Raw genomic sequence first — 22,047 nt, forward strand, 5'->3', positions numbered from 1 at the left:
TTAATAAAAATCACACATTTTTTTATTTCAAATTTTAATAATTGTTCGAATTCATGTAGGTTAATATATTTAAAATTATATTATATAATATCGAAATCTATTTTTCTCGAAATGAAATGCGGAATTTAATTGAAGCTTTTAGAGCTAATATAAATAAATATGTCGAATCATCTCTTTTTATTAAAAAAAGCACTTAATATAAGAAAAAAAAATATCATAAGATTTTCATTTATTCTTTAAGTTATTTATACTGTAAGATTAAATACCTTTAGCATATTTTCAAATATTCGAAAAATTATTTAATTGTCAGATGAAATTTGAATTCAATTGTTCTCCAAATACTTATAAAGCAGTGTTGTTGTTTTTTTTTTATTTTGTTTTTTCTATTAATTTAAATGTAATTTACATGTATATGTAAATTAAAAATTTTAACGTAGATTTATGGTACACATAATATATATATATATATTTTTTTTTATTATATATATATTTCCAATAAAATGTTGGTGCATGCTAAGATGGTGCAGTATATTATGTATAAATCGTGATAAAATATTTTGCTCGGAATGGTAATACATGTGCTCTCTCTCTCTCTCTCTCATTCGCGAAAGATGAAGTTTTTGTTCCACGGGCATAAAAACGTAAAAGGCCAAATTAAATGATAAAAAGAAGCATAAACGTAAGAAAGCGAGCTCGCACGAAACATCGAGAGGACAAACATTCACAACAGTATATAAAAATAGTATAATTAAGTACAGAGAAAGAGAGTCGATCGCAGCGGGCCACAGAGTAGTAGTTGTGCTGAATGCAGAGACAAAGAGACAAATAATTTGAATATGTTGGATAAAGAAGAGTTTTAATAAATTGATGCACATTCGTCAACCGTACTCACAGCTGAGGCACCCTTGTCGCGAGTAGTGCAATTTGCTAAGCAGGACGCGGCGGCCGAGTGGCGCACCTTGTACGTAACGCCGACGCCGGCGTCGCTCTCACCATCCGAGTCTCCCTGTCGAAAATAAAAACCAAAACAAGCAGAGCTCTACACTTACTGCCGTACTTTTTCATTTTTGTTTAATGAGCGCGCCATCGCAGCCACTTTGCCACTTCTTTCCAATCCGTCCTGGATGACTTTTCTTTTCTCTTAATATTCCCTTTCTTTTGCTAGATATTAGTTGGCTCGTTATCTCGTTATCGACCGGCACTTATCAAGGATTATTTCTTGGCCGGGTCCCGCTTGGACATTTATCTATCTTTCTCATCTTCCGTCTTAAATAAGTTACTACCACGATGCAAGGACGAGCAAATTATCATTGTGTAGTGTAAGACTAGAGAACATATTTCGCAATAAAATGGGTGCTTCTATATTGTAATACGTAGCTGTTTGCTTGATTGAAATAACATTGTAATTGATAGGTCATGCACTATCGAGCAATAGGGACAAAATTGAAATTATTACTATTAATAGCGTTGTCCAAGTCGATTGTTTCAACGAAAGCTTAATGTGAAAATCACGGTACTTTCGTCGTTGTTTGAAAAATTAAAATAACATCTTTCAATATTATAAATTTTGGTATATTTTATTAAGTGTATATTATTTTTGTAATAGTATTATTATCATTAGCTACGTGACTTATTAGACCAATTTTTTCATTAAATCGTAATTTATATTACATATAAAATCAGTTCTAATCAATTTATCATTATTACTTATAGAGTTCTTTGACAATTTCTTTTTACATAGTTATATAAGGATTATTAAACTTATTACATATAAAACAGTTGCCATTTTTTATATTTACACTTGTTATACTAAACAATATACTAAATGATAGTATAGAGCGTGTATTAAATTAATTATTAATTAAGTTTATTTTAAATAAGCAATCAGCTACAATATAAATTGCTTTTCCTAGTTTACAAACAAGGAATAAGATGGAAGGTAATTCGTTCTTCATTCATGTACATGGATAACTAATAATTAACGAGCGAGTGTTTTTCGGATTATGAGTCGTGTATATGTAGTTTATGTAAAAAGAGTAACAATTGTACAATAAAATTGATCAGATAGAATAGATAAATATAGATAATAGATAAATAAGTAAGTAAATAGATAGACCACACCCATGCGCTACTCATATAGCTGACGGTCATTCAAGGGTTTTCCGAGAGCTTTCTTTTAAATGTGTTACTGTCAAGGGATAAGATTGGACTTCCTTTTCCATGTGTTTGTCATACGTGTAATGTTTGTGGCTGAGCGCTTGGTAAGTTTGTCAATCGTAAGTATTTATGTGCGCGCGCGCGTGTGTGTATTTGCGTGTGTGTTTTTGCGTGATCGCGCGTGTAAGCGTGTATACGTGTACGTATGGTTGTGGTATGGTCTAGAGAGCTTAAGTACGTCACGGATTGTAGACACTTACGTGCGACGTGTCGACTATCGACGTGTCCTGCGTTCTGTAAATACCGATAGGGATTTCGCAGGTCGTCGAGCACAACTTCTGGTATAATCGACCATAAGTCCTTATCCACATGTCCTCTTTTGTTATCTTCATCTATAATTTGTACATTATATTTTAATACTAATGATTTCTCTGTTAAGTTTAGCGTGTCTCTTTGTATGTTGTAAAATTTCGAATATTTATTTCATGTTGCTTAATATAATACGTAACATTATTATTAGAGTAAAGCCGAGTTTTTATCACTTCAAGCATATAATGAAAATGGTCTGTTTAATGGCATATCAAAAACGAGAACTCGTGGGAACACAATCCTCAATTAGTAATCACTAGTGAATTAATTAATTCATAAAAAAAGTATCATTATCAATTATAGATTTCATAAGTAATAAAGCGTAAAGTTATATATGTAAGTATGTATATATCTATATATATATATATATATATATATATATATATATATATATATATATATATATATATATTATGAAATAGCTTAAAATATTTCATTTCAATGTGGAATTTTAATTATTGTTTAATCATAATAGTTGTTGAAAGAGTACCATGACACAGTGATAATATTTTCATTTGATTGAAAAAGATTTATAACCAAATATTATAATACTCGAACATTATTTGGAATATATATAGCTTAGTGAAATAGATTTATCCGTAATAGTTGAAGCCTTTTTATAATTAAGTTTTGTAAGGTCCATATATAAGTATTATATATAATTTACTATATTATGTCTTTTTTTTTTTTTTTAAATTCTTTTATATTTATAATTTTATCAATTCTTTGTTTATTATTCATATGAATTTGACTAGTATTTAAGCGACAAAGAGCACATTACATAAATGATAAAATAATAGATTAATAGCTGTTTTATGGTTTTCCATAAATTTGGAATTTAATGAAAACCATTTTATTAAACGTAAAACTCCTGTAATTTTACGAACAATTCACGTACCTCGATTTATTCTTACCGAAGACTGTATCACATGAATTTTAACGAGCATTACTGGGGTTACATTTAATTTTTTAATGCAAATACACGTATTAAAAATCAGCAACATTCGAATTTAATTATACGACAAGTATTCAAAGACATTATCAAAGACATTCACAGTCAATGTAAATTTATTGGCTATTTATAATTATAAGGTATTTAATTTCTTTATATAGGATCGCATCGGTTAGCGTGAAAGGATAATTGGTAAGAATTTATGGCAATTTTCACTAGTATTGATAATAAATGAAAGTGTAGGTATACGTACCGAAGTTAAAAATCCTGAACCTGGTGCCTGATCGACGCCCAGGAGCAGTCTCACAAACGTTATCACATAGTCCTTGACAAAAGCTTGATAAAGCAGGGTATCTAGCATCGATGCACTGAATACACTTCCGGCAGCGAATGGCAATCGAAACATGTACGATATGTGCGATCCTCTTTCTTTCTCTCTCTGCAGAAGTCATAACCGTATAGGAAGAGAAAATTTCCAAAGTCTTTAGCATGATTGTGGGATATGAATATTATTTTTCTCATTCTACTGATATATTCACAGAAGATTTTCATATACGTAATAGAAGTAAGCCAGAATATAAATTTATGTTTGTTGAAATAAGGAAGAGAGTGAGAGAGCTAGAGATAGAGATAGATAGATAAATAGATAGATAGATAGATAGATAGATAGATAGAGAGAGAGAGTGAGAGAGTGAGGGAGAGGGGGAGAGAGGGAGAGGGGGAGAGAGAGAGGGAGAGAGAGAGAGAGAGACAGAGAGACAGACAGACAGACAGAGGAGGGGTCGACAGAGGGAGAGATAAAGATTTTCAAAAGTATTTTATTCTTTTATCTACAACGTTCAAACACATGCTACGGGCTCACCGGTACATTTCGCCAAATTCAATCTTTTACTCATTATATTTATGATTAATCAATTAATTTTTATAGCAACTATTAATTTTATTAGCAAAATAAGCAAAATGTTTAAATATTCAACCAACTAACATTAGTTTAAAACCTTTTGATCACCATTAGCCAGAATCTGTTATAAAAGTATACTATGTTAAACATGCTGCTAAAGTAGTAATGATTTAGCTTTAAATGACAAAAGATATTTAGAAATAATTTATTTATTTAATGCAATGTTTGATCTTGTTTGCAATTGAAATTGTTATCCCTAAGGTTGATCAAATACTTCGAACGTGCAATGCCATGATGAACTAATGACACATTATGTTATCATTTATCTACACTATTTAGTAATTCACTATCGCCAATAACATTTAAATGATATTTACAAATAATTTCAATAATAAATAGGATCATTACAAAATATTTAAAGAGAGTGAAATAGAATTTCCTTAAAAATATATTGTATTATAAAAAAAAATAAATAAATAAATAAATAAATGCAATATACTTTCTAAATAATTACTGTTTATATGTAAAAACTTTTTTATTTAACGTAATATTTAGTATATTGCATAATAAATAACATATTACTTATTAATAAGAGTATCTAAATACTATTAAAGATTATTTTCAAGTTGTTATAATTGAAAATAATACTACGATTTATAAATAAGCGTAAAACTGTAATTCAATTTTTTTCCAAACTGTCATGCCTACGATGCTATGAAAGATCAGTTAGATAAATATCTTATCAAGCAAATTATAACAAAATTTACGATCTAAATGTGCTTTTCCTTGACTTTCTACAATTAGGCAGCTACGTTCCCATCTTCGTACGTATAATTAACCGCATTTTAAATTTAATTATTAGAATTTTTAACACTTTACGAGGCAAGAAATACTAGTATGTCCACGTAATGTTTACTTAGGGAATTGAATTATTCTGATTTATTCATTTATATGATTTATAGATTTTCGTTTAATTAACAGCTCGCACTTAAAATGTTAATAATAGATTATCATTAGGTCATATAATTTAATTACCACATCAGGATTTAATTTTTCACGTTTTATATTCTCGGGCTCAAGATTTTACTGACAATAATTACCTATAAATTTCATTTGACATACATAAATTAAGATATACAGCTTGGGTGTTGATTTTTTTTTTTTTTTTTTTTCCCCAGAAACAGTTATTTTAAGTATAAATAGAGATAGGCGATATCATGTGTAAATTATTGATGCGAGCAACAAATACAACTAATCATTTCTTAGTATTACAAATAGTGAAATTCAAATAATCATAAAAATAAATAATCATGAGTTATGAGGTTGCGATTTAAGTATTAGAAATGAAAGTAAGCCATTCCCTAGCAAAATTAATGATACTCTGTATTAACAACATAAGGCTCGTTTAATAGGCGAATTAAGGAAAAGTATTCGCGTGAATTTTCAACGAATTACAACTAAGTAATTCGCTAACAAGTAGCTATCACTATTTACGAACAATCTACTCGTCTCAATTAACGTCCATTGCCCTCTGCTTATTACATACATACAAATATTATTGTTAAATATATTGTACAATGTTGATAGAATATTTGCAACTCGCAATTGAAAGCAAAATGAATATGTACGCCGATAATTTCGTATTAACCGATCTTTGGCATACTATAAACATAATAGTAAGATAATATATAATCAGACTACATGATGTTTAAACAAATATCTTCCATCCGGTATTGCTTAGAAATTAAGAAATTTGTATCGGAGAGCTTACTGAATAACTAATTATAAGAACGTTGACAAAGTTTTTTCACTTTACTACGATTAAGAAAAAGTATATCTAATCGAGCTGCGCTTTAAGAAACAATATTTTACAATTAGGTTTTTAATTCACTTTTAAAAGTTAAAAAAGAATGGTTAATACAGTAATAAATTTCGAGCTCCCTCTTTCAATTTTTACGGCTGATTTTCATCGTATTTCCCATGCATCATGCGATATCGTTGACGGAAGAAGTCGGAGACGGGAAACTCGTGCATTTTACGGCCACGTAAAAGAAGTTATTCCAAAAGTCGATAAGTGCATGTCCAACGAAGCACTTAAGATAAAGTAGATTTCTATCTCGTGCGCGTTAACTGAGCTACATATGATCCGCGATCGCTCTTCGTTTATGCGCTATCTCCTTTATTGAGAGAGCTCTAGGATTTTTGTAGTGCGTGTTTTGCGTAGTAGTGGACGTTCGTAATTCGCTCTTTCATCAGGCGTTGCTCGTGAAAGTGGCTTACATCGATGCGCTAACGAAATTTAACGAAACGAAGTTTTAACGAAATTTTGTAGACCCGAGAGGAGTAATGTGGACTAAGAGAGAATCTTTCGTACTGAGCAAAGTCTTGAATAATATTACAAACTCGATTACAATGGATAAGTATTTTGCATGGATAAATTCGTTTCCCGTAATAAATCTAAAATACCTACAGAGCCTATATGCATTGTCGATTAGTTGGATCAGTTTAAGGTACGAGATAAAAATATTAAAAATATGTGTACATTTACCGATAAAACCTTTGTGTTTTAATTATTGTACTCGTGCAAGAGCCTTGGATTTATTTATAATGCATATATGCATATATGCATGATTCCGATTAAAAAATTATACTTTCCTGTTTTTCTTTCATTTGTTTTTTTCTTTTTTTTTCATTAAATTCCTTGAAAATTCTTTTGAAACGATCATTAAATTATTTGTTGCTTCGCGTAAGTGGATTTATTAATTTTTAATATAAATTCTATCGGCATAATCAGACGTAATTTTGTAAAAGTAAGTGAAATTTACGTTGTGACAATGTCAAATATCAAAAATTTCGCTTGCAAATTTGTAAATGTAAGTAAATGTACGGAAGTTGTTGTTTTAATGATTGTCAGCAGTGTCGTACAAATTTAATTCGAGCCCCATTACGAATAAAATATGAAATTTACAAGTATACTTTGAATCACATAATAAAAACATAAATAAAACTTGTCCCTTAAAACGATTTTTAATCAATTTTAGACCGTTATGTAATACGTTGTGTGAAAAATGTTTATTTTAAGCGGAATGAGCTAGTAGGAAAATTCGAGGGCTGAGAAGATGCGAAACGTGCCAACCTAAGATAGGAAAAATGGATAAATCAATCGATTGATTAATCCATTTATCCAGTCATATTCTTATATCGTCGTAATATCAGAGATCAGAGTGAATGATTGCATGTTACCGGGGAGCCTAGCGAAGGCTCAGCGGGGTAGTTGTCACCGGAAGTAGTACTTAGGAGTACCTTTTCCATTTTGCTGAGGTGGAGGGCGTATTTGTCATGCGCCCGGAACTGCATGAAACGCATGTTGCTCGATTGGGACAATTCGGTGATGCTCTTTATGCTGGGAAAAAATCTGTCGAGCAGATATTTTTATAAAGTCAGATTAGTTTTGTATGGCGCATTTAATGGGCATGGTGGTGATGGGCATTTTCAAAAATATTAATGCTTCTATTATTTTATGATCAATGTTGTTCATATTCGCGATTGCGAACAGTATGTATTGCCATTAGAATTATTTGATGTTGTGTCAATATGAAATGTAATGAATATTTTAATGTAATATATGACGACAAGTAGAGTTTTTCTCTTTTTTCTTTTTCTTTTCGTTTTTTTTTTTTTTTTTTTTTTTTTTTTTTTATAAAGCACGCAGGGCATTTTCATCGAATTTAACAGAAATTAATTTCAACTTAAAATCATGATTATAGTTGCTAAAGTAGGTTGAAGATTAAATGTCATTTTTCATAATGAAAATTTCTGTTCCGCTCACGGCAAGTAAATCTTAAAGTGCCTGTCGCTCACACTCTAATGGTACAATCATTAATAATAATAGCGCACTACACGAAGCAAAATCACCTTTATAGATATTAACTCCATAACAATGAAGGAGTAGTTTGATTTAAATTATTCACGTGATTTATAAAAGATGGATAGCCGAGGATAGGCTGAAAATGCTCACTTAAACATAGTTTGTACGGCAACGATGGTGTTGCAGTCGGCCAGGGTATCCTCCTCGGCGGAGTTACTTAGTTCTTTATTGACGACGACAACGTTCTCCGCTAACGTAATGCCGGCACGTAACAGGTCGTCGAGGCAATCTATCGAACCCAGCATCCAGTAAACGAGAGGGAAATACGAGATCGCGTCCAGAAAGGCAATTTCTGGTCTTCTCTCGAGTAGTAAAATTATGGGGTTGAGGGAAGTTTTCGATCTACGAAGAGACAAGGAGGGAGAATAGATTTTATCACATTGAAATGTATGTTAAATAAGAGATATGTGCCTGAATTTAAAAGAACCAAGTCAATATGTGCTTATGTTGAGCTACGAGACTGCACATAATAATAACTTACGCGCGTTAAAAGAAGAAGTTTTTATTTTCAATGCTAAAAAACTTTAACATTAATTTATGTTACTTTTTACGATATACAACCTAATAGAGTATTATAAATAGAATCTTAGCCTTTAAAGCTCAAACTTAATGTAAATTGTTGAGTAAAAAATACGTTAAGCTTTTGATTTTTTTTTCTAAATTTTTAAAATATTTCATTAAAAAAAAAAAAAAGTAATAAGTAGTGAAGTTTTAAAACGCTCAAGTTATTAAAAGCAATATTTTCTGCTTAACGGACGATATATTTCGGAGAACATTCGTTAGGTACAATACTTGGCTATCAAAATCTTAATTTCTGAATAAATTATGTAGTGATGAAAGGAAAGATCTTTATAATTTCAGACGAGTCTTTTATGAAATTGTCCTACTGTTGATAAGAACGAGCAATTTTCATTCAACATATATATATTTTCATCATATTCCTTGTGATTTTGAAATTACAGTACAAAATATTTATTTATATTTTGATAAAATAAGTTTAGCCTGTATATAAGAAGTCATTGACCATATAAGTGACAACAATTAAATCAACAATTTTTATTAATGTTTTCAAAATAAATATGTCATTTTTAATTAAATTGCTAATTTTATTCGCTTCATAATACAAATGGATTTTCAAAATTATCATGTTTATCTTTAACATTTTCCCATGTACTTTATCGTTTTTACATTAAAAATATCGTAATAAATGATATTGTAATTTAGTGTTGGTTAAATTGAAGTTTAAATATAATAATATCGTGTAAATTTTATCGTTACATTATAATAAAAATTAATGTTAATATTTTTACTTTCAATCCTTGATCTCTCTCTCTCTCTCTCTCTCTCTCTCTCTCTCTCTATATATATATATATATATATTTATATAGGAGTCCAATTTGTTTGGATATGTTACTATGAATCTATCATAATCAATGACTTTAATAAATAGTTGCTTCATATTAAAATAGTTCCAGTCTCGCTAATCAATAACGACAGTATTCAAGTATTTTTTATTAAAAACTTTTGCCTCACTTTGTAAAGGAATTGAAGAAACGATCAAATAAACAGATTGACAAAGGCCAATTTCTTGTACGTAATTTCAATGTTTTACAGAGGAATATATTGTCTATCTAAGCTCGTCCTTGTGAATGCTGTGACTGCAATTGAAATTTGCATTTAAACAACAGTTTCGTTTTGCAACGTACCTAAAGTGCGCTCTTAACGGTATGATAAAATTATAAATGCCATTACTGGCGTAGTCTGCCGCCAGTATGATCGTTTTATTCTGCCAATTGTATTCCTTTGCGTTTCTGTAGCTGCAGTGCTCACAGACCTGAAACAAAGGGGATTATATGCACAAAGTAGGCCGTGGAGCTACGACTAGGTAACGGATAAAGAAAAGACGCGAGCTACGGATATGAAGGACGTCGGTGGGGTGAAAATCTCGTTAAACCAGAAGCTGGTTCCGGTGACATCGAAATCGGCGGGGGAGGGGCGAAAGGAGCGACGTAGTAAGAAGACGAAGGAATGCGTGTACCAATATATACTTATACAGTGTTACCTGAGCAAGTTGAAGGCAGCAAAGTGGCTTCTTTTCTTTGAGCAAGTAGCAGAGAGTTGGCGAAACACCGATGAACGGCGAAACTGGCGGGAATCCCTTGACGATTCTGTAACATTATTTGCATACGTCAGTATCTTCCTTTGCAATTTTGTTCCTTTGAATGTTACTGCCGACAAGGCGGCCCATGCTGTCGATTTACGTGCATATCGCTTACACTCTATAAGCTTTATAGAGTTGGATAGTCCTTTTATAAAGAGGATCGATGTGGTATAGTTAAGAATATCCTATATACAAGTATTTTCAAGCTCGATATAGATACAATGCCTTCGATAATTTTAATCAATACACAGACATTGAAGTTTCGAGTTTCAACAATTTCTGTTAGTGTTGGTATTTATTGGTTAGAGAAAGAAAAAGCTCAAAGGCAAAAAAAAAATATATATATATATATAAAAAGAAAAGTAAAAAAGAAAAATGAAAAAGACATGGTTTTTTTTCTTTCTTTTTTTTTTTTTTTTTACAAATTCAATCTGAAATGTAAGAAATATTAAGTTTATGCAAGTCACAGAAAATACAAGAACGTTATTATTTTGTGGAGAATTGAATAATTAGTTATTACATTGAAGGAGGAAGTTTTTTACACTAATTTCTTTTTCTTGCATTTACAAATATGTTTAGTCAATGTTAATTAGTTTGCAATGATCTTGGTTTTATCTATTGAACGAGCACGCTAATAATTTTGTCTGCGAACGTTAAAGTCGAGCACAAAAGAGTTAGTGAGGAGTTCAACAATAGCATGCAATAACATAAGTGCAATAAAAATGAGAAAACTTATTTGGAATTAGAATTATTTCAAAACTGAATTTTTTCTTTTTCTTTTTAAGAGGAAGAGAACGAAAAAAAAATTTTTTTATGCCACGCTTGCGTCATACGAATTATTTTCATTAGAAATTATACGACAGTAAGTCTTCCATTTATTATGTATAGAAGCTTTTATGTGCGCATTAGCACAGCTTTAATATTCAATTTACATTGTCACTTATATAATATAAATTTATATTCATACAAATGTTAAATACTATTTATTAAGAGCATTAATTTGTTATTTATGTTTATGAAATCAGTGCACTCAAGTAATTACCCTTTACCTATACATATATGACTATTTACTATTTCATTCTATGGATGGGTATAATCATTGTATTAGTTTTATCAATAATTTAAACGCACGTGAAATCGAAATAACGAAATCTATATATTTCCCTACTTGTTATTTTGTAATTAATTTTTATTCAGATATGAAGGCCATTGAAATTTAAATATTCTTTTTACGTCTGCTCTGATGCAATTATTATCGCATCGCTATAATAACGTCGGCTCGAATGCTTACACTTTAAATATATCAATATTACCTTTCAATTGCCCACGAAGCGTCTCTATTTATGTACATTCTCAATTTACACGACGGAAAATACCCGATCGATATTCACGCGTATTTAGCGAATCATCTCAGTGCTTTATGCATGGGTCTGGCGTTGGGTTGGTCGAGCCGAACCCCTTCTTCAGATTTATTTACACCGGTATCGGGGTGATGTGATAGCAGCTCATCCCGCGATGAGACATGGATGGTGTTGGCGATCAGGGTGGGCGCCAGTCTCGGCAGTCTGATCTCAATTTTCATCATTACTGTATTCGTCATGAGATTTTGTAGATATCGCTCCGACTCTATCATTACTTTAATTTTAATGCTGGCTTTTCTAATCTTACTTTTCCCGATAATGAAATTGCCTATTTGCCCTCCTTTCAATATACTCTGATAAGATACATTTTTGTACTTTAATTCAATTATATATATATATATATATATATATATATATATGATTCGAATATATAATAAAATAGCTACTCTATTTTCATTAAAAATCCATCATTGATTTGTGAAACTTTGTAACGAAATTTATATCTTTCTTTCAATTTGTTATTGGAATGAGTTATAAATGAACTTTACAGTTGTAAACGAAATAATATTTATAGAACACGTATCTCCAATTTGTTTATCTTACCAATAACGTAAATTCGAGAGTGAATTTATTTTCAATAAATAAATTATTTATTCAATAAAAAAACTTAACCATACATTTATCATGATATATAATGATATTTATTCTCGATTGTATTCTTCTTTATAAATCATTTTACGTTTAATTTCTAATAAAACTTGAAAATGAAAGAACACGTCTATATGTATTATTTTTGACAATAAAACCTATATTTCAACAGCACGTAGAATGATAAGAACGACAATATATATATATATATATTGCCATTGGACTGACATCTTGATAAAAAGTTGGCTTTATGGACGAATCGATTCGATCATACTAATAGCGCCATATTGAAATATACTATGTAAATATACTACGCAGCGAGATAGAAGAATAAAATCGCCCAACCATTACGTTAGAAATAGATAATAATAATTATTGATATAGAAAAGTGTAAGTAATATATTTATTTAATTTTATTTTTTAATATATTTTACATTTTAATATATTTATTTTTCTCTAACGCGTACTCATCTTGATCAGGAATTGTATCTACAAATAAATAATTGATTAGACTAGACAACTGTTAACCATTAATACTAATCACTTTGTTATTTCAAATTAACACTATTCAACAAAATTCCTATACTACTGTGTCGAGAGATTTTACAATAATTTAGAAATTTAGATTACTAAAGGTAAAAAAAATATTTTTTTTTATATAACAATAATAATCTCTAAATATTTATATTATTCTTTATGAAAAATAAAATTATTTATTCTACTTTCCTCGTATTATATATATATATATATATATATATATATATATATATATATATTTCAAAGTTAATGCCGTATAAAAAATTGTTATATTCTATCTTTACTAATAAAATAATAGATATTGGTCTTGTTGCAGGATATCATCGGTGATACCTCCTGCGTCGCGTCAGTCAAATTTTGAATGAGAACATGTCAACCGATTAGGGGCGGAATTTCATTGAAACAATTCGTTCAGGCGATGGCAATCTAGCCGTTTCCTTTACCGATGTCATGGCGATTATTTTCGACTTTTTCGCCAAAGCTTCTGCTGCAAGCTTTTGATCATATTTTCTAATGGATTGGCTTGCTTCGCTGCTTAACTCTTACTATTTATGATTTTCCTGGGACAGATAAGCGTTGTATAAAAATCGCTATAATTATCATATAGAATTGAATAACGTTATATTATCTCTGTTATTAATTAATATGTGAAGTAGGGATAGAGCTTTAATTACTTTTCATTTATTAGTTTATTATATTATTGAATCAGAGATAGAAATAAAACAAAATTTTGATTGCATATAAAAATCTTTAATTATTAAAATATGAATATCGTATAGGATAGTTTATTAAGACTTAACGAATGCATTTTCTTTTATACGCTTAACAATGATGTAAATGATATTTATTTTATATTGACAAATTCGAATTTTAGTATAATTCGATATAATTCGATTTGAAAAATTTATAAAATTTTGTGAACTGCAGTAAAAATTTAGGTAAAAAAAAAGAAAAAAAAAAAGGAAAAAAAAGAAAAAATCGAATATGAAAATTCTTCTACTTATAATTCGCTCAAAAATATTGTTTTATGGAAATTTTTATTTTAAATAACTTATGATTCACTTTACTAGCTAGAACATGCAAACTCGGATCAGGAAATCTGGAGCTAACTCTTGACCCTAACCAACTTGTCGACATTTCTGTACACTAAATAGATTATTCAACATTATATGTATTTACTTGCGACCGCAGTATGAGTGGATTATAACCCCTCCAATTAAACTGCAAACACAGTTTCAAAATAACACCTCTTAAATAAATATAGATGCGCTTTAAAGTTTTCAAAATTGCTTTAAAAGTATTTTAAATTAATCGCATTATATATATTTGATATAATTATTTCTAGTCAAAACATATCTTTCATTGTTATTGTAAATACTCTATGCAATGCTTATATATTTGGAATTAACATAGATATTTTTTCTGCTTACTATAACTGCTGTTCAATAAAAGCATTTACAAATTTTTACATTAGATTACTTTTATGCAGCAGAATTGATTCTCGTGCTGTCGATAGTAATCGAAAAATTTTTATTCATCTACCGTAAAAATTGTAACTTACGGTCTCCATTTTCTTCTGCCTCTTATTTTATTTTTTATACAAAGATTCTACATAAAATCGAACAAATGCATAATCTCGATTCTAGCTTTTTCATGATTATAAGCGTTGGCCTTTGAAGGCTCTCTTATCGACATTATTTTACAATCAGACGATTTGAAGTATACAATGTCTCGTGACATTAGAGATATAAACTCGATAAAACATAAAAATTATTTTGAGAAATTATTAAGAATTACTACGAGAGATTTATAATTTATTAAATGCTTGTTATCCATGTCGATCATATTATAAATACACTTTGGAACTGACAATATTTTTCGAAATTATATTATGACGGAAATCAAAATCCATAATAAATCTAATGTTTACAACAATATATTTCAATCTTTATATTTGCAACATACATTTACAGTAAGCGCATAATGCATAAATAAGAAGTTGAGACATAAAATAGTCGGATTAATTATACAGAGTTAGTAAATTATTATATAATTATAATATTCTAAGTCCAATCATATGTAATATTATATTCATTCACAAGTAATAACTTATAATTAAAATTTATACTTTGTTGATCAATAGTATATATGAATACTTAAAACAAATAGCTATATTATTAAAAAAAAGCAATGAATTATCAAAATAAAAGGAAAAGAATTATTGAGACGAATTATGAGGACTAATAATCATTTTTAATGTATAATTATATAAAAACAAAACAAAAACAAATGAAAAAAAAAAACCAAAATTAATAAAAGACACTAATTATGAATTTTAAACAATATTATATAAGTGGAATTATATAAATAATAAGATTTTAGTTAATCCAAATACATTAAAAGAAAGAATGTGGAAAATGTTGATATACATAACCCACTATAAGTTCATCCCAAAATTACAAAATACTTTCTGTCTTAATTTATATTATTCATGCACGTAATTACAACATTATATTTACATTTGACATAAAAAAGATTGTTATTATAAGGATAGTAATAAAAGAGCATTACTTGATAAAAGCTTCAAGCACATTAATAAAACTGAAGAGAAATTATTGCTGCATTTGTGCATGAGTTACAATTATATATATAATAAAAGATTAAGAGGATGCAAAAGTAGGATATAATTGAAAATCTACCGAGCGAACATTATAAAATAAGAAAAACAAAATTGCGTGAGACTCACCCTTTGAAACTGCGAGGGGAGGGGACGTACACAGTTGGCATCGCACGACGTGCAGAGAACGTGAGGTGCACAAAGACGATGCAGATAAGGAAGACATCAAAAACATCCACGAGTTTTTTTTTTAACAGAGAGTGGGGATGTTGGACAGGCATAAAGTCGTCAATTACAACGGCATCATGTTTGTTTGTTGTTGTTGTTTTTGTTTTTTTTGTTTTTTTTTTTTACTACATATATTCACATACATACATAAATGTTTAACTTGACAGATTATCGTATAAAGAGAGAAATTTAGCGAAAAGAATCTTTTTTTCGTCTGATAACTCCATAATTCTATATTTTATTAAGCCCTCGATTAAAAAAAAAAAAAAAAACATTATTATTAATTTTAACAAGTTAGAACTAACATCCCAACTACTATATTATTAAATTCTAATAATCTTATGTTACTACTTTTATAATATATAAATATTATAATATTACAATTGTTTAATTATAGTTAGAGAAATATAAAATATGATTCTATAAATATTCGTAATGCTATTGATCAATGATTAAAATTGAATGAAAATTATGTAAATTATTGTTTCACTAAATGAATATACCGAATAACTATGTCATATGTAAAAAAAGTTTATTTTAATTATAAATATTTTATTCCGAAATTAACTGATAAGATATAAATGGTTGAAATAAAATGGGAATAACTAATATATCCAGTAATAAATTTTAGCTTGAGTGGAAGCAAATTTTATATTCATAAACAATAATTATTCTTATATTTTAATTAAAAAAAGCTTATTATAATTTTTTTTTTCTATAAAAAATAAATATATATTTAATAACAAAAAATGGGCGTATTTACAATTGGAAAAAAACCCAGAGAATTATTTAATAATAAAAAATTATTGAAAGTGTTATTCTTATACATTTAAGATTGTTTATTAAACCTCTATTAAACGCTCACGTGGTTTTTTTCAAATTGCAATATTAATTCATAAGGTATTCTACACGTAAATTATGCATCATTATGATTTTAATAAGAAAGAAGAAAAATAAATACGAAGATGACATTCCTGCAAAAATGTATATATATATATATATATATATATATATATATTATGATTATTATTATTATATATATATATATATATATATATATATGCAAGTAAGTATGTAAATATACATTTCTAGACATGCGCATGCGTTTATAAGGGCGCGTGTCTTGAACGTAACTTGGACGATCGTAAAATTATATTAAAAGCTATTTGATGATAGGCTGTAAAGATTGATCGTCGAGTCCGAAATTCTATGCGATCATGAAGGGCCAATGGACATGTTGAGGGGCTTATGTATTTATATATACTTGAACGCGAGCAATGGCTGCTATGAAGCGAAACGCATATATGATATTACAGCAAGTACCGGCGAGTTTCCTTATAGTAACGACAACGATGATAGCATGCAGTTCCTTAATATTGTCTTCTCGATTCAATGTATATGGATTATGCAGATGAACTTTGAATGTCTGGAGGGTATCTGTTTACGCAGATACCTAATGTTCCTTGGTCCATACCGCATTTGGTTAATGGCTCACTTTTAGAAGCCTCAGACATTCGATTTTCTCGGGTTTAATAAAAAATCATGGTACTTAATTTTGTTTATAAATGTGAGCGAATGTAAATGACATCATTTATTTCATACAAATGTGTGGTTTATATGCAAAGATTGTCTTTAGCTTTTTTAGTTGAGATCAATAACGCTAGATTTCTCATTAATTATTAGAATTAGAATTGAAAATAGTATTATGTACTTGTATTGTTAGTAATTAGTATTATTAACCGGCATTATCGTGAATGAGTAAATGTATGTGATAATTAAAAATTTCTTATATAATAGTATGATAATATAAGGGAACTATATTTAGTTAACACTCTACATTATATTTACTATTTAAAATAAACTTTTTTTCTTTTTGTAAATCAATATAAAATTATGACGCATTTTGTGAGTTACTACTAATCCAATAATTTTAATGCTCCAAGTGATTTAATTGAATTTTTAATGTAGAAAAGTATTATTTTCCTAAATAGACCTTCAGATGCTAGTTCAAATAAGGTTTTCCTCAACGTGAATTAGTCGTGAACACTAGCTAATGTGATAAGATAGTGATGTCGAGTACACGAAGAATCTATTAATTTGCATTGATTTACTAAAATTTCCTTTCTGTTATGATAATATTTCAGTTGAAAGCTATTGCAATTAAATTTTCATTGTACATCGTTATATAGACCTTCATCTCATAAATTTATTTCAAACAAATGATTTCTTTTATATCAATAAATAACCCACAGTAATCATACAAAAATAAAATAATATTTAACATAAAATTCCAAGATTTTAGAGTTATTAGTTATAAGAAGTAGGTTAGTTTTTATTGCTCAATAAAATATCATAATAAGTTTTTCTTGTATTATTGTAGATATATTATTAAAAATTGACTTTTTAAATAAGTTGCAATTTTAATTCTGTTATAATTCGGTTATATAGCGCATAAGGTAAGAGACTCGATTATATAAATATCATTTTTTTTCATCAGCTTTTGACAAAATCGCGGTCATGTAATTTAAAATCATTTCTTATGCTGTTAAATACTTTTCCGTCCAATAATATTAACATTACAATATAATATTTTTAATGATATTATACATAATGAATCAATTAAATTCATCGTTGAAATTCACATTTAATCATATTCATGAAAAATGTTCAATATGTTGATTTCAATGTTCTTTACAATTTTTTGAAATTTTTCTATTATAAAAAATTTTTATTAGAAATTATTGATATAGCTGATTAGGTTTAATTTTAATAACGTATGATTTAATATTAATCGCACATTTCTGTAAATAATAGACTGCAGAGAGTAAATTAAACAGTATTAATCGTCAAATGAAATTTACTTACGCTATTTTTTCACTTGGTGATCGCCAAGGAACGTCGTCGTCCATTTCATCTTCCGACTCGTCTCCTTCATGGTCCAGTGATTCTTGGCCGGGCAGATGTAACGTGGAACTCGTTAACGTGTCTGGTACTGGTAGGATACTCGGTCTTCGACTCCCTAGGGATAAATTCCATTTACACGCGATCATGCATTGCTCTCATATCAAAATAAACCGATTAATAATAAATGCACTATGATGGATGAGCGGAAGTGACTGTTTCGTTTTATGATTATACAAGTATGATAATTTATTATTCATTGAATCGAAATTTTGGTCCACATAAATGCAATCAGAATAGTTACTAGATGATAAGTTGTTTCGTGAAAAATTTATTTTCACGAACTGTAATATGACGTTTAGTCTGAATGGAACATCGTCGCATCCGAAAGATAATTTCAATAAGTAAATAATTTATAATTTTGTATAATATTGTTTATCGTATACATAGTAAAATTTATCAATTGAATAAAAATAAATTTACAACAAAGTATTATAGATTTTCTATTAATAAACTTTTGCAGTAAGTGAATTATCCTTCATTAAAGTAAAGCAAGTTTATATTTTATTTTATCTATTTATTTTTATTGATATTTATTCATCCATTTACATTATTAAGTTTTCTTCGTGTCCTCGAAACAACGCATTTTATAATATTATTTGAAAGAATAAAGTTAGATACTACGAATGTATATAGATTATAGAAAATTTAAGAATATTACATACATTTCCAATATTCCTTACTTGGGTGTAAAAATTTTAAAAAATTTCTATTCATTTCCATGAATTTTTCATTTATAATTCAGACAATTGATTTTAAATCCATTGATATATGTCAAATTAAATGATTATGAATAATAATAAATTCAATAATAGCCTGACTAATTTTTATTTAATATATTTATGAGATTTAACATTAATAAACTGTTATTTAATATCAAAGCAATAATTATAAATATTAAAAATAATTTTTTTACCATTTAAATACTATAATTTTGCGGCTTCGATTAACTAAAATGGCTTTCTAGAAGAATTTACACATTTAGTAATGCGACTTTAAACGGCTTTAATCATCTCCGAACAAAAAGTATTTTGCATAAATTAGTAACCAACAAATTAAAAGGCTTCATAGTTGGTAGAACTGAATTCTCGTTAAACAGTTTCGCAACTTGAACAAGAATTTACCGAAGCATTTTCATAAACTCTTAAAGAGAAGTGCGAAATTTTGATATTTTATACAGGAAAATGTGCTAATGCCGCAATAAGTTTGATAAAGCTGGGCATTTGGGATCCCAGGCAAATGGATTACCTCTTCTCTGAGTGAGAATTTCGGGACTGAGAAGATTAGGATTTGGCTCTAGCGAGCGTGGCACATCAAGATGATTTCCGGTCATTGACGTTTGCGGCGACGAACTTCCGTCCTTTAAACACTGCCTCGAGTCCCCTAATCCTCCAGGATCGAGATAAGTTGCTACAGTGTAAACATACGATATTACGTAAGTCTGCATAAACGGACCAATGCTTTGCCTTGTCAATTTGCGGCAACTACGTTCTTATTATACGAGAGTGGTAGCTTTATGCAAAAAAAAAAAAAAAATGTATTCGTTGCAAAGTCATGAAAATAGATCATACGTAATTGATAGGATTGACCGGAGAGAATAAATGTATGCGAATAAAAATTGTTTTGTGAGAAAATTACTATTAAGTGTTTAATTGAAAGATATAAAAAATAATTGTGCTTAATATTTTATCCACCCATTATATTATAAATTATGTGTATAATTTTTTTATAAATAAACATAAAAATAATTATTTAATATTAATTTTTTAATTATGTTCAAAGCGACACATTATTCTTGAGATTATTGTTATTTAAAATCCTTTTAAAACCATTTCATATTATCTTTATATATTATATACACATTTTATATTTAAATATATGCCAGATGGATATTCATATCTAAGTGTATTCATTTAAACTTTATAATATTTCATACAATAATATATCGAAATAAAGAATAATGTGAATAAGAATAAGAATAAGCATATCGAATATAAGGAGTTACATAATTTTTTATCTTAATCATAAGCAATATAAAATTATGTAAGATTTTCTATTATATATTACTTTTCTACAGCTATTTTTTACGATTATAAAACAAAAATTGAAATGCTTTCACTATATTAAAAAGAACAAAATACTAACAAATATTAACTGTACAATACAAATAAAATTCATGTTAATGAATCATTTTATTATTGAAAGTAGGTAGATTAAGTAATTTATTACTACTGATAAAAGATTATTGAAATAGTCTCTTTTAGATCCTATCATTTGTTGTTGTAGAAAAAAATCATTAAATCGGAAATTCTATAGAGAAATCATAGATATCTATAAAATAAGTATCAGACGAATAAAACAAAATTTTTTTGTTTCAACATGCATATATTTCATAAAAAACACAACACTGTATCACTACTATTATTAACCAGCTAATATTATTAATATAGTAATACAAATATAATAGTAATACAAAAGTAATTAGGTATGTGAATATTTAAAAAAAAAAAAAAAAAAAAAAAAAAAAATTTTTTCTCCTATGTTATTTTACTATCAACAATATACATGTATGTAAAACATATTTTAATAAATAATCTATTTGACATTATTCAGCTATTTTATTTGAATTTTATCAATAGCCATTGTGATCAATCCTTTGATGAAAATATAAATAATTCAAATTTATAAACATTTTTATCAATCCGTTGACAATTTAATCACGTGCATTGTACCATAAGCAAAATATTATTATATTATGATAATTAGTATAAATTTATTTGAATTGATTTATAAGGTGATGCACGAGTATATTATTATTATCGTTAAATGATCATACTTTCAGATTTTTACACAGAGCTTTCATATCCTTTAATTATCTATATATCTTACTTTTCAAGTTGCTTGTAAAATCGACTGAAACAAGTTGGATGATTTGATAATTCGAATATGAATTCAACGTATAGAAAGTCCATATTATCTATATAAGATATTTATGAAATTCGATTATGATAAGGAGCGTTATAACAAAAATATACCGTTTGTTCCTATATAAATAAAGAGTGGACGTAAAGTGATGAAAATGTTCTTTACCATTTAGTCTTTTGCTTACTCAAGTCATTGATTATACTGAAATAACGATGGATATCGAGCGCCGGCCAAAGTTAATCTAACTAATATTATAAAGATTATGTAATGCAACGTAAAGTAATGTCAACAGAGGGCTATTA

General features: G+C 28.3%; 1 protein-coding gene across 1 annotated transcript in view; it reads right to left on the bottom strand.

Annotated features, from left to right (window-relative positions):
* SLO2 (slowpoke 2) overlaps positions 1-22,047 on the bottom strand; it is a 162,237-nt gene that overhangs the window by 6,087 nt on the left and 134,103 nt on the right. Inside the window, exons 14-23 of the mRNA XM_011506186.1 lie at positions 20,069-20,230; positions 18,725-18,878; positions 10,370-10,475; positions 10,014-10,141; positions 8,398-8,649; positions 7,623-7,794; positions 3,732-3,917; positions 2,418-2,549; positions 893-1,006; positions 757-801 (exon numbers count right to left, since the gene is read on the bottom strand). Coding sequence (XP_011504488.1) covers positions 757-801; positions 893-1,006; positions 2,418-2,549; positions 3,732-3,917; positions 7,623-7,794; positions 8,398-8,649; positions 10,014-10,141; positions 10,370-10,475; positions 18,725-18,878; positions 20,069-20,230 — 1,451 coding nt within the window. The remainder of the gene's footprint in view (positions 1-756; positions 802-892; positions 1,007-2,417; positions 2,550-3,731; positions 3,918-7,622; positions 7,795-8,397; positions 8,650-10,013; positions 10,142-10,369; positions 10,476-18,724; positions 18,879-20,068; positions 20,231-22,047) is intronic.

The sequence above is a fragment of the Ceratosolen solmsi genome, unplaced genomic scaffold (assembly GCF_000503995.2).
Source record: "Ceratosolen solmsi marchali unplaced genomic scaffold, CerSol_1.0 scaffold7, whole genome shotgun sequence".
NCBI lineage: Eukaryota > Metazoa > Arthropoda > Insecta > Hymenoptera > Agaonidae > Ceratosolen > Ceratosolen solmsi.